The 13,957-nt window shown below is 40.8% G+C and overlaps 2 protein-coding genes across 2 annotated transcripts; one reads left to right on the top strand and one right to left on the bottom strand.

The window, feature by feature from the left end:
- Window positions 1-831: 831 nt before the first annotated feature.
- c1h1orf50 (chromosome 1 C1orf50 homolog) lies at window positions 832-5,992 on the top strand. Its single transcript, XM_037783794.1, has 5 exons — window positions 832-1,008; window positions 2,330-2,445; window positions 2,559-2,645; window positions 3,157-3,288; window positions 5,758-5,992. Exons 1-5 carry the CDS (start codon window positions 951-953, stop codon window positions 5,944-5,946), a joined length of 582 nt encoding a protein of 193 aa, XP_037639722.1. The 5' UTR covers window positions 832-950; the 3' UTR covers window positions 5,947-5,992.
- Window positions 5,993-7,601: 1,609 nt separating this feature from the next.
- On the bottom strand, window positions 7,602-12,898 carry ap5b1 (adaptor related protein complex 5 subunit beta 1). The gene is made up of 3 exons (XM_037783509.1): window positions 12,562-12,898; window positions 10,587-11,381; window positions 7,602-9,692 (listed from the first exon to the last, which is right to left on the bottom strand). Exons 1-3 carry the CDS (start codon window positions 12,703-12,705, stop codon window positions 7,776-7,778), a joined length of 2,856 nt encoding a protein of 951 aa, XP_037639437.1. The 5' UTR covers window positions 12,706-12,898; the 3' UTR covers window positions 7,602-7,775.
- Window positions 12,899-13,957: the final 1,059 nt, after the last annotated feature.

Here is a 13,957-nt window from a genome sequence, read left to right on the forward strand (position 1 = left end):
TTTGTATTAATTCCCTTATTTATTTATTTATTTATTCTACTGTTTAATGACACCTTTTATTTATTTATGTATTTATTTTGATTAATTCTTTTCATCTTGTATTATTTATTTTTGCATTTATTTTTTATTTATTTTATATATGTTTTTAAATGTATGTATTTATGATTTTTTAAAATTTATTTCTGCTCCATTTCTACCCAAAAACAAAGGATCTTAATACCTCTTCCACCACGGTATAGGGCTATATTAAACACTTTCACTGTTGTCATTTACAAATGAACAAAATATATGTACTTATATAATGGGAAAACAACTTTTACTCCCACCACGTTGGTCAAAGCTTGTGTAAGTGTGCGCGCAATGCATCATGAGGGAAACCATGTAAAGAAATGGCAGAAAACTCCAAAACAAGACTTTTGTAAGACTTATATCTAGTATACTTTATATCTCTGTGGGTTTATGTGAGGTTATAGAAGGTGTGAAGGTGTTGATGTGACAAATGTAGCCCAGTAACTGTTTTTATGAGGCGATATCTCGACTTCTGCTTGTTTGGTTTCTGAGCAGTGAATCATCTCCTCTTCTTTAGATGTTCTTTGATGATCATGGGCGTCTTTTGATGTGCCTGAAAAGAAATCCAAGTAATTATGGGAATAGAATATAAAATAAACGACATAATTTGATTTTATTTCAGTGATAAGTGTGATGAAAGGTTTGCATGTTTAAAATATTAATTAATTGCTCTGATAAAGCTTTTTATTACGAAGTTTTTTTTAAACAGGCACAAATTAGGACACACTAGTAGGCAAAACGGGGGTGGAGATTTAGGACCCCGCTCCGGCTTCGGTATTATTGGTTGAATATGAGCTGATTACAAAACCAGCAGGTGGACAGAAAGGTTCGATACAATCACCTGAGAGACGAGTTTATAGTTAAAACTGATAGAAGACAACATGGACAAGATGGACAGGACGGTCAGCCTCCCCAACCAGCCAGACAGGACCACCACAGGTAAACAGAACTCTAATGAGCCCTGATGGATACTTTGTATCAAACCTCTCCACCTCACAGGAAACCAGTGTGTTACTATGTTACTATGTCATCTGCTCTTAATGGTAACTGAATACAATGTATCAGAGTAGCTGCTGCAGTATGAACGGGTTTGTTGTTGCTACATTGTTGCTGAAATACTGTCCAAGCTTATGGAGATGGAAGAGCTGGTTAAACTAAGTTAACATTACTCTAGTGTTAATACATATATTATTACAGTCAGTACATTACATCACTATGCCATATATGAATAAGTATTTGTTTTAGGGCTGTTAATAGATTAAAATATTTAATCGCACATTTTTTTTATTACTATTTAAATATATTTATTTATTTATTTTATTTTATATGTTGTTTAGGGCTGTCAATCGATTACAAATATTTAATCGGGATTTATCACATGATTGTCCATAATTAATCGCACATTTTTATCTGTTCAAAATGAACCTTAAAGGGAGATTTGTCAAGTACTTAATACTCTTATTAACATGGGAGTGGACAAATATGCTGCTTTATGCAAATGTATGTAAATATTTATTATTGTAAATCAATGAACAACACAAAACAATGACAGATATTGTCTAGAAACCCTCACAGGTACTGCATTTAGCATTAAACAATATGCTTAAAATGTGCCGAAAAAAGGCACAAAAAAACGTAAAATGTCAGAAAAAAGGGCAGCAGAAAAGTCTGACACATGTCCAAAAAAGCAGGAAAAAAGTCTGTATATTTTCATTGTCGATTAATCTGTTTATTTTCTCGATTAATCGATCAGTTGTTTGGTCTATAAAAATGTCAGAAAATGGTGCAACGTATCGATCAGTGTTTCCCAAACGCCCAAAATGACGTCCTCAAATGTCTTGTTTTGTCCACAACTCAGAAATATTGAGTTTATTGTCATAAAGGAGTAAAGAAACCAGAAGATATTCATATTTAAGAAGCTGGAACCATAGAATCCTTTTCTTAAAGAATGACCGGTTAATCGATTAACAGTAACTGGCGATTAATTTAATAGTTGACAACTAATCAAGTAATCGTTGCAGCTCTAATGTTACATATATGAATAATGATTTGTTTATATGTAATCATAGTAGTAACAGCTGTTGTGATAGTACAGTAGCTACTGTGCCATTATTAATAGTAACAGCAGTTGCAGTAGTTTCAGCACCGGCAGTAATACAGTAGTTGTAGTAGCATTAGAGATAACATTCTTCCTGATGATTCGGTTACATGTGTTATATACAGTAACTGTGATGTAACTCTGCTTGTGTGGTTTTTGTAGTGACTCTGGTTGAGCACAGCAGCGCCCCCAGCGGGCTAGAACTGGTTAGTTCCTACCAGACCAACAGAGTGGGAGACCCCATGGACCTGGTGGCCTTGGCATCACAAGTACAAAAGGTATGGACTGTGATTTATTTAAAGAAAAATGTATTTCAAACTCTCGAGTTATACACAGCAACACCACTTGTGGATATAACGTGCCTTAAATTATTTTTACCTCTGTCTCTTAGGGAGATGATTTCACTAAAGCCAACGCTTGTAACAAACTGACAGTCATTGCTGATCAGATCAGATACTTACAGGAACAGGCGAGAAAGGTAAGCAGCAAAAACACCAGTAAACACAATGAACGGGCTGCTGTTGTAAATATGGTAGGGATACACAAATGCTTCTTTTTTAAATACTACTTGACTGTAGCTATTGAGTAGCTGACCATGCCAGTATACATATACTGGGCAAGTTTTAACCCTTCCAAAATGGATTTTTGGGGATTGTGATCGAGACCAGATACCAAAGTGGTCCAGCTCATGTGATCATAGTGCAAGCAAAAACATGTTTTCCTCCTGATATTACTGTACTGTATAACAACAGCCTATTTGCAAAAGGGCCGTGGCCTCCGCCCAGAGACTACAGATGAAAATGAACTTTTAGCTATATCTGGTACAATATATGTTTTGCGCATTGTTCCTCCTAAATAAACAGTCAAATAAAATAAATAAATAGAAAAAAAGACGTAAGACAAAAAATGAATTCTTGCACCAGATAAGAAAAGAAGAACAGAAGACATGCTTTCAGTCCAGTACACATATGTTTCTTGTTTCTTTCTAGGTTTTAGAAGATGCTAAAAGAGACGCTGACCTCCACCACGCTGCCTGTAACATCGTGAAGAAGCCAGGCAACATGTATTACCTCTACGAGCGGCCGTCTGGACAGAACTACTTCTCCATCATCTCTCCTAAGGTCTGCATTATACTGATACATACTGATAGATTGATCAGCTGCCTTTCAAGGGTAGCTTCAGTATTTTTCAACCGGTTTTCCCATGTTTTTGTGTCTAAATAACTAATTCGGACAACAATGTTTGAAGTTGGTCCAGTATTGAGGGAGAACGCTGCAGCCGCCAGCCGCTAAACGGACTTTAATGTCATCATTTGGGGCAACTTCTCATCGTCAATGTACAGTACGTTCACTCAAAGTGCTTGTTTTGGCCACTGACAGGCTCAGGTTGTTTTTATAACATTATGGAAAGGACATGAAAGTTTTTTCTTCACCTTTCACTTGATCCCGTCTGTTTTCATTTTGTGTCTGTCTCGGAGAAGTCTTGTTTTAAGATCTTGCATTGCATCCACATTGTGGAAATCTGTACCAACACAACAAACTCTGACAACACCGGCACTCCTCTCTCTAACTCCCACTCACGTTTCCACCGGCAACAAGTCACATGACACAATAACAAACAGAAAGCGAAAGGTAAAGAAAAGGTTTTATTTCTCTGTAGGGTTCTTTCCATAATGTTGTCAGACCTTTATAATAACAATCTGAGCCTTCAGTGGCAAAAACAAACACTTGAGGAGTAGCGTTCTCCCTCAATACTGGACCAATTTAAAAAATTGTTGTCCCCGTTAGTCACTTATATGGAGGACAAAGCCTGCCAAAATAAATAAATAAATATGTAATTAAATGTAGCAAATATAATAAATAAATGTAACCATTAATTAATTGATAAAATGTGACATAAATTGACATTTCTGTTTTAATTTGCTTCTTTATTTATTTATCTTTGTATTAATTCCCTTATGTTTTATTTATTTATTTATTTACTCTACTGTTTAATGATCCCTTTTATTTATTTTTATTAATTTCTTAATTTTATATTATTTATTTTTGCCTTTATTTTATATTTATTTTTAAATGTATGTATTTATGCATTTATTTGTTTATTTATTTATGATTTTCCCTTTGCATTTCACCCATGATTTATTTCCCCAAACTTATTTTTTTCTGTATTATTTTCTTTACACATTTCTTTATGCCTCATTATGTAAATGAGGGGCTGTCAGATCAGGTTAAGGTTTTTGCTACATATAATGACATTTATTTATTTATTTATTCATTTATTTATGATTTTGGCAGGTTCCGTCCTCCATACATTTCTGCATAAAAACATGGGAAGATAGGTTCCAGGTTGAAATATACTGAAGTTACCCTTTAATGTTACGTCACCCTGCATGGACACGAAGTGTTGCAACAAACCAGTACAGAACCTGTTGCTTAACTTCCCCTCGAGGGAGAGTTCCTCAAACAACACGTGAATGTCTAACCAAACGCCTGCAAGCTTCTATGTTAATGGGGACAGTTGGATGCGTTTGGTGTTCAAAGGTCATGTAACCCAGAAGGGAGTTGATAGTGAGCAGGTGGTCAAAACACAGGCAGGTTAGGTTGGATCTGACTGGTTGCATGTTTTTCAGGTACGGAGAGGGTTTCTAGTGGTCACCAGCAAATTTAATCAGTTGTAATCAAGACAGGGAGCTGAAGAGATAAACCCAGAACCAAGATTCTTTTAAACCTTTTTATAAGTTGGAAACATAAAAAAAATAATTTGGCTGCTGATTATTTAATCATCATTGTTTTCGTCCATTATTCTGCTGATTTATTATCTTGATTAGTCTTAAAAAATGTCAAAAACTAGTGAAAAATTGCCAACTACAAAAGGCAGAAGTTAAGTCAAATGACTTGTTTTCTCTGACCAACAATTCAGAACCCAAAGTTTGTCATCTTACTTTGACTTAAGACAAAGAAAATCCTTAAAATTCAGAAGCTGGAACTAGTTAATTTCAGGCATTTTTGCTTGAAAAATGATTCCATGATTAATTGACTATCAAAATAGTTTGAATAATATCTGACAATAGACTCTTTATCAACAAATCATTTCTGCTCTTGAACAAAAGAAATGTTTTAGGTAGGGAGTGTGGATTTGTTAACTGATTTCTAGAAGGAAAAAAGGGTCTTTTGACTTTGAGTAAGTAGTGCACTTCACACTAGGGCTGCAACTAACGATTATTTTCATTTATGATTAATCTGCAGATTATTTTCTCGATTAATCAATTGGTTGTTTGGTCTATAAAATGTTAGAAAATTATGAAAAATGTCTATCAGTGTTTCCCAAAGCCCAAGATTACATCCTCAAATGTCTTGTTTTGTCCACAACTCAAAGATATTCAGTTTACTGTCACAGAGGAGTAAAGAAACCAGAAAATAATCACGTTATAAGTAGCTGGAATCAGAAAATTTCTTTTTTGTTCTTAAAAAATGACTCAAACAGATTAATCAATTATCAAACTCATTGGCTATTAATTTAACAACTAATCGATTCATCGTTGCAGCTCTACATCTCACCATAGCGACCTCTTTTTGTCTCCTCCTCTGAAGGAATGGGGTCCGAGTTGTCCTCACACGTTCGTCGGTGCCTTCAAACTTCAACACGACATGTCCTGGACGCCCGTAGACCAGGTGGAGAAGAGGGACGCAGAGATCGCCATCATGGACAAACTTCTCAGCCAGAAGACCTCCTTACCTCCTTACACAGCAGAACCCAACTTCAAGGGCCTCTCTGACTGAAGGACTGCTGGACTGGACTGAATAAAGGACTCATGGTGGATGCTGAGTAACTACAGTCTTAATAATGGACATAAATGTGAACAGGCACAAATCCATACATGGATTGAAATCGCTGATATCAAAACATCCGTCGCAGATGCTACAGGTGAAAAGGTTAAAACATTTTAACTAATAGATATCACCACGAAATGTCCCCAGTTGATTACTGACATTAATGCAATTATTATTGATTTACAAGTTTTCTGAAATTGTAAATTTAAATATGCAAATAAGGCATTATCTTATTAGATTTTGTGCTAATTTGCATACATTTCCAGAACAGTAATCTGAACATTGGATAAAGTCAGGTTCAAAATCTTTGTTTCATTTAGTTGACATATTAGAGTCAAAGGTTTTTACTGAGGGGATTTTGGATATCTCTTTTTATTGCTCCATAAATCAGAAAATAATGCCATAAAGAATAAATTTCCTCCATGTTTTTAGGAATAATAGGTTGTATAAATCAGGCTATGAATGATATATGAATAAACCTCTTTGTAAAAACCTTCAGAATACAGAGAGGAATGAAACTGGAAGGTTTGGTTGATGTAAGAGCTGCTGAAGTGGAGATTTCTGGCTCAGAGTCTGAGAAAAAACTAATTTTAAAGATATGGATTGTAGAATTTCCTACATTTTGAAGACACTACAGGTGAATGGGGTAAAATATTTAACTAATATATATCCGCATGAAACTTACCCAGTTGATTACTGACGTTAAGACAAGTATTTAAGTTTTCTGAAATGTTATGTTTAAATATGCAAATGAGGCATTATCTAATGCTAACTTTTGGTGAATTTAGGAGAAATCTCCAGACACAAATAGTCAAAGTAGTAAAATAAACACCTAAATGTGTATCTGGATGTTTTCTTTCCACTGAAAGAAGACGTTTTATGGAAGCAAAATAGTCCAAAATCTAAAAATTGACCAGTGTATGAAAAAATGTTTTTGCCTATAGTGCCTCGCCTTCAGTGCACAAAAAGTTGTTTTTGTTTCTAAATCAACAGCTGTTGTTTAATATAAACAGTTGGAACCTTAAGGATGGTTTTCTAAAATTGAAAATATCAAATTGAGCGTCACTTTTATCAAATATTTATTTTCCTTTATCAAATCAGTTTAGTTGGTTATTTTTCACCAACATTCATCACAAGATGAGATTTAAAGCCGCCCCGTGGACAACACAACAGAAGGTGTTTATATTCTCACTAAAATGCATTCTGTGTATTTTGAAGGCTCAACAAACATGATAAAAAATATTTTCTGCAAAGCTATTAAAAAAAGAAAAGTTTATAGTTTACGTCCCTGTTTGCCTGCTGGCAGTCTTCTCCTTCACTGCCTTTGTTGGCACGTTATCACCAACAACCGTAGACCAGCAGAGCGGCGTGAAACAAACAGCAGGATGTGAATCACGTGTTGAGAAAAACTTCACAAGGTACCTTTTAATGTTTAACTTTAATTTTGTAAAGCCTTATTTTTATTTAGGGGGGTAAATACAACTTGTGTTGAGCCATCTATCAGTGAGATCCTGAGGAATTCATCAAGTAAATTATGTATTTTGTCTTTTATTTAGAACCAATAAGGTTGTTCTGACTGGATTTGGTGAATAAATTACAAAACATTTCACACATTTGTTTAATTTCAGGTTCAAGACATTAAAGTACAATAACTTTATTTCAAATCAATCTTCAGCGATTTCATATTTATTATTTATTATTTATTAAAGCGCTGACAAAAAATGTTGTGATTTTGTTAAAAATGATTTTAAAACATTTAAAAACAAGCTGCATCACAATCAGCTGTCTCCCTGTGAGGACGTGATCGTCAGTAGATACGAGTTTATGTGACGCAGAAGCTGCCAGTTATCCGTGGCGATGTTGAAGTGGACCGGCTCCTCCGACCGGATCTTCAGCAGCACGTGAGACTGTGGCGGGAGGAAGAAGAGCACTTTGAGCTTGTCTTTATCGGACGGATCCGATATGAGGAAGGGGAGGAAGTGTTTCTCCACCAACGCCGTCAGAGCTGCCTCCTTCAGCTGGCAGCAGAACAGGCTGGTCGCACAGTCGGCCGCATCCTCTCCGCCGCCTTCAGAGCTGATCTCATCCCATAAACCCTCGAACAAGCTCAGTCTGCCGCCTCGTCCCCAGGCCGGGGGCGCGGGCAGAGGCAGGAAGGCCTGCTGGAAAGACACGTGGATGTGCGGCAGCGCGGTGAGCCAGGAGAGGCCGTCCTCGGTGGTGAAGATGGCACTGGCGTGGAGGGTGGTCGGGTAGGGCCGCCTGGGCTTCAGTCTCAGCACGACCTCGGGTGGCGGCCTCTCTCTGAACAGACACGGGACGCTGATGTCGCCCAGCTCTTCGTAGTGGTCGTCTGTGAGGGTGAAGTGGAGGCGGATGCTGAAGAGCTGATCGAAGCGGGAGTCATCTGCTTCGGTACGAGTCAGCTGGTAGTTTAAGGTGATTTCTGAGGCGAAGCTCGGGTCGTCAAACTGAGCTCTGTATACCGCGGTCGCCCCTCCTGGGCAGGTCTCATTCTGGTTTAGGTCACTTCCTGTTTCTCCTTGTGGCTCAGAGTGGGCCTGAATCAGCCTGAATATCGTCCTCTCCGTCTGGTGAATGGTCAGCACGCTCACCAGCCCCTCGCTGTCAGCCATGATGCCGGACAGCGATCGCTTCTTGACCTGCCGCCCTCCCTCGGTCGAACCTTGCGCCAAAACCCCAGCCAGCTTCTCCCCGGACAGCGTGGTCAGGAGGGAGTAGTAGAGGCGGGCGTGGTCCTGGATGTCGGTGTCTCCGTAGCGGCAGGCGAGATGCTGCAGGATGTCGGCCAGAGGGACGAGCAGCGAGTCCAGGCTGGGGTGGACGAGAAGCCGGCGGCAAACCCCCAGCAGGTTGTTCCCCAGGCGCCAGTCGCCGCTCACGCACAGAGAGGAGGAGGACGGAGTGGTGACGCTGGACAGGAAGCTGAGGGCTCTCTGCTGGGGGATTTCACCTTCCTCCGCCACGCGAGCCAGCACCTTGAGGTGCCAGCTCAGGTCCCGCAAGGTGAGCTGGGCGAGCGGCGCCTCGGTGATGACTCCCTGGAGGGCCTTCAGGAACTCCACGGCCCAGCTGGACTCGGTGAGCTTCTCCTGGGTCTGGTCGGCCAGGTTGATGAGGTGTGGAGCCAGGTGGGTGTGGCGGAGGTAGAGCTCACACAGCTTCTCCATCAGGCCGTAGAAGAAGCGCTCCACGTGGCAGAAGTAGGAGAGGAAGAGGAAGGCGGCTCTGAAGAACGTAACCGCCATCTCTCGGCTGCCTCCGTTTCCCACAATGCGTAGCAGCGAGGTGAGGTGTTCGTAGAGGAAGGGCAGCCCCCTGCCCTCTCCCTCCCCATCCTCTCCTGCTTCCCCCTCCTCCAGGTAGACCAGAGACAGCAGGTTGAGCCGGGCCAGCATGGTGGCGCTGTCGTTGAACACGGTGGGTGCCAGAGCCGAGGCGAGCCGTGGAGTCAGCAGCACGGGGAGGGTCTCGTCGCCGTCGCCGCAGCCGATCGGCCGGTTCTCGGGAAAGTGCAGGATACAGTCCATGTAGAAGAGCTTCTCGGGCGTACTCAGCAGCGGGTGCTGGGAGAGCACGACCAGCCGCTGGAGGATGAACGCTTCGTCTTCGGCGCTGAACAGGCTGTCCGTGAACGCGCTCTTCATCTGCAGGGTGGCGTGAAGGAGGCAAACCTGGAAGGAGGTGAACAAAGAGGAACTGTGTCTCATTATGTCAAAACTGTATAGGTTAACTTAAAGTTGCTGCTTATGTGTGTGTGTATGTTTAGGGCTGACAATTGATTCAAATACTTAATCGCAAATAAATCACACATTTCTATCTGTTCAAAATGAACCTTAAAGGGAGATTAGTCAAGTATTTAATCCTCTTATCAACATGGGAGTGGACAAATATGATGTTTTATGCAAATGTATGTATATATTTATTAATGGAAATCAATTAACAACACAAAACAATGACAGATATTGATCCAGAAATCCTCACAGGTACTGCATTTAGCATAAAACAATATGCTCCAATCATAACATGGCAAACTGCAGCCCAACAGGCAACAACAGCTGTCAGCGTGTCATACAGTGCATATTGTTTTATGCTAAATGCAGTACCTGTGAGGGTTTCTGGACAATATCTGTCATTGATTTGTGTTGTTAATTGATTTCCATTAATAAATATATACATACATTTGCATAAAACAGCATATTTGTCCACTCCCATGTTGATAAGAGTATTAAATACTTGACTAATCTCCCTTTAAGAGACATTTTGAACACCAGCAGCCCCCTCAGTCTCATGTCATGTTGTTCTTTCATACGTCAGTTTGCCTAATCTTTGCAGGTTTTTAGACCGCAGTGGAAACAGTGGGCTGAAGGCAACTTTTTAGTTCCTGGAAAAGTAGTTCCAGGAACTAAAAAGTCCCGGGAACTTTTGGTGGAAACCCAGTACTACTGGAGAAGTTAAGAGATTTTTAATTGAGGTGAACCGTTTTAAGACCTAAACGCATAAAAAATGCTGGTAAGCATCAACAAGTGAGTAAAACACGTCAGAGACGACTTCCATTCCACACAAACCTCGCTCGTGCCGAGCAGTCGCAGCAGCTGAGCTCTGAATACGGCTGGAGGGACACCGGGCACCATGGCAACCACCTCAACCAGTCTATGGAGCAGCGCAGCCTGACACAGAGGAGTGAGGAGGTAGGATTCCTCCAGGAGGGAGGACAGGACCGATCGCAGCTCCTTACAGTCCGGTCCAGTCTGGAGGGTCGGCACCGTACCCATGGGTCCCAGGATGAGAGAAGACAGTACGGCTGAGTCTTTGTTATTCATCAGGCATGAGTCCAGCTCTGCCTCCCATGCAACTGACGTGTTTCCTCCCAGAAGAGCCTTCAGATGCTCAGCACCAGCTCCCGTTTCCTGTGTGAGCTGATACACGGCGTTCCTCAGCACCAGAGTGTGGAGTCCTGCGTAGGCCTGGTGGAGCCGGGAGGTCTCTTGTTGCCGGAGCCCGCCCAGGAGCTCGAGGCGCTGGGAGAGAAGGCCCGGAGAGCAGGCCTCCACCTCCCGAAGGCAGTCACAAGCCGTGGCCCGTAACGAGCGGAGAGAGCCCTCGCCGTGGAGGTCGCCGGTGTCCTGGGCTATCTGAAGGAGCAGGTCCAGGAAGTCTTGAGATGCACGAGAGCGGCCGCTCACGCAGGAGGTGCAGACCAGCACGGAGGTGAGGGCCAGGAGGAGGTGACAGCGAAACTGGACCGACTTGGGAGGGCACTGGTCGAACACTGACATGAGCTCCAGGGCGGTCTCCTCGCCCACCGAGTCTGAGGGACACAGCAGAGTCGGGTACTCACACAGAGGGGACAACAGGAGGACCTGAGGGGGGGGGAAATGTAACAATTAAGGAACGATCACAATACTAGAGACCAGAAACACTAGTGAGGATCACATTAAAGGAACAGTGTGTAACATTTCAGGGGATCTATTAGCAGAAATATAATATTCATATCTATGTTTTCATTAGAGTTTAATCACCTGAAACTAAGAATCGTGGTTTTTCTTTACTTAAGAATGAGCGGTTTATATCTACACAGGGAGCGATCCTCTTCATAGAGTCCACCATGTTTCTACAGTAGCCCAGCCCTGGCTCGTATAAATCTACCGGATCGGTTTCCCATGCGCGCTCGCGTGTGGCTACGCTGTTCAGACCGTTCCTCTGCCTGCTTGCCTTCACTCACACAGCGTTCTCGCTCCACCCCTACACGTGCATGCTGCTCACTCCACACTGCAGAAGAGTTAGTTTAGCTCTGAGAATATCTAGTGAATGTACAGTGGACGTTTGTGCAGAAATAACTGCTGCAGCTCCTCCAGACCAACAGAGGTTTCCCGTGTCTTGTGAAGTGACGGGGCTCCGCAGAGAGAAACGTTATCGTCTCCGACCAAAACTCCGGCGTCTCCCCCGTTCCCTCCGGCCGCGGTCGGGAGGCTGAGGCAGGAAAAGCCAACACTAGGATCAGCATTGATTCATGGAGAGACCTTGGTCTGGTCAGCTAACATTACTGCCAAGCAGCTGAAATATAGAGTGATATTGTGCTTTTAGCTGACGTGTGTCTCCTCACTGTGTTGAGTGATGCTCCTTCATGTCTATGTAGAGCGAGCACAAGCGCCAGCAACAGGACGCTGACTTTAGTTGACTTAATGGCCACAGGTGTCGCTGTTAACAAGACATTTCTGATTCTTACAAACAGTCCCTTTAATTTATATAATACCATCATTGTAGAAAACACTGAAAGATGTCCCAACGCCTAAGTTGAGTTCAAATTGTTTATTTTGTGCGACCGACTGTCTAAAACCTAATTTAGGTCAAAGGAAGCCATCCAGTATTTGTATTAGAGGAGCTGGAACCTGAGCGACCTGGTTCCTGATGGTTCCTGGTTCCTGATGGTTCCTGGTTCCTGGTTCCTGATGGTGTTTATATCAGTGTGGGGGGTTAACTTATTGTACATTTCACTTCTTCTTTTCTTTTACCTTGACAGTGTAAGTGTTCTTGTTTTACCTTGACGGTGTAGCTGGCTCTGTCGTCTCGCAGCTCTCGCAGCAGCTCATCGAGCAGAGCTTCAGCTGTTGTCCCGGAGAGGAACCGGGTCGGTCCGCGGAGGAACGCAGAGATCCTCTCAGTCCAGTTCACCTCCGACATCATCTCCTCAACTCTAACACCTCTAACAGCTGGGCGACCTGCAGGTTATCCGGTAACAACTCTTTACAGAGTCATCGCACACAGAGAGCTTCAATATGAAAACTAAGTTCTCCTCTGACTGACTGACAGCATCCAGGGACCTTCCGTGTTGTGTCACGTGTTCCTATAACAGCAGCAGCGTCACAGCAGCGTCACAGCAGCGTCACAGCAGCGCCCCCTGCTGCTGCGGAATGATGACTGGTAGAGCTGCAGATAAAAGATGTTTATTATAATAATAATAATAATAATAATAATAGGCTATCCCAAGAGTCTCTCTGGAATAAACATGTTTTTTTTAAGAACTACATGTCAAAGAATTTAGTTATTATTATTTTTTTAAGGGAAAACTAATTTATTTATTTATTTCTGCACGATTTCCCCTTTACAGTTCACCCCTTATTTATTTCACAAAACTGAATGATAATTTTGCATAATGAGGTAGAAATACATAAAGGAATTTTAAATAAAAAAATAAATGCAAAAATATATACAAAAAATAAAAATAAATACATAAATAAATAAAAGGGAAAACAGAAGAGTAAATGAATAAATTATATACACAATAAATAAATAAGTGCAAAATACATCAATAAATACACACATTTTAAATAAAGAAAATAAGTGCAAAAATAAATAAATAAAAAATATATAAAAATAAAAATAATAATAAATACTTGAATAAATAAAAGGGAAAACAGAAGAGTCAATAAATAAATAATATGCACAATAAATATATAAATATGTCATTAAATGAAGCAAAAACCCGTAACCGGATCTGACCCAATGATGACACACATTGAGTGACAGCCCCCTCATTTCCATAATGAGGCAGGAATGCATAAAGAAATGTTTAATGAAATGTATAAAGAAAATAATACATAAATAAATAAGTTTGGGGAAATTAATAAGGGGTGAAATGCAAAGGGAAAATCATGCATAAATAAATAAACGCAAAATACATAAATAAATACACACATTTTAAATAAATATTAAATAAAAAATAAGTGCAAAAATAAATAGATACAAAATATATACAAAACAAATGAAAATAAATACTTAAATAAATAAAAGGGAAAACAGAAGAGTCAATAAATAAATAATATGCACAATAAATATATAAATATGTCATTAAATGAAGCAAAAACCCGTAACCTGATCCGACCCAATGATGACACACGTTGAGTGACAGCCCCCTCATTTCCATAATGAGGCAGAA

Source organism: Sebastes umbrosus, chromosome 1 (genome assembly GCF_015220745.1).
Source record: "Sebastes umbrosus isolate fSebUmb1 chromosome 1, fSebUmb1.pri, whole genome shotgun sequence".
Classification (NCBI taxonomy): domain Eukaryota; kingdom Metazoa; phylum Chordata; class Actinopteri; order Perciformes; family Sebastidae; genus Sebastes; species Sebastes umbrosus.

Coding starts and splice junctions, on each gene's coding strand:
- c1h1orf50 (XM_037783794.1), top strand. CDS start 951: ATGGACAAGATGGACAGGACGGTCAGCCTCCCCAACCAGCCAGACAGG. Junction 2,646..3,156: donor TACAGGAACAGGCGAGAAAG/GTAAGCAGCAAA, acceptor GTTTCTTTCTAG/GTTTTAGAAGATGCTAAAAG. Junction 3,289..5,757: donor TCTCCATCATCTCTCCTAAG/GTCTGCATTATA, acceptor CCTCCTCTGAAG/GAATGGGGTCCGAGTTGTCC.
- ap5b1 (XM_037783509.1), bottom strand. CDS start 12,705: ATGATGTCGGAGGTGAACTGGACTGAGAGGATCTCTGCGTTCCTCCGC. Junction 11,382..12,561: donor GAGCCAGCTACACCGTCAAG/GTAAAACAAGAA, acceptor CCCCCCCCTCAG/GTCCTCCTGTTGTCCCCTCT. Junction 9,693..10,586: donor GACTGCTCGGCACGAGCGAG/GTTTGTGTGGAA, acceptor ACCTCCTTCCAG/GTTTGCCTCCTTCACGCCAC.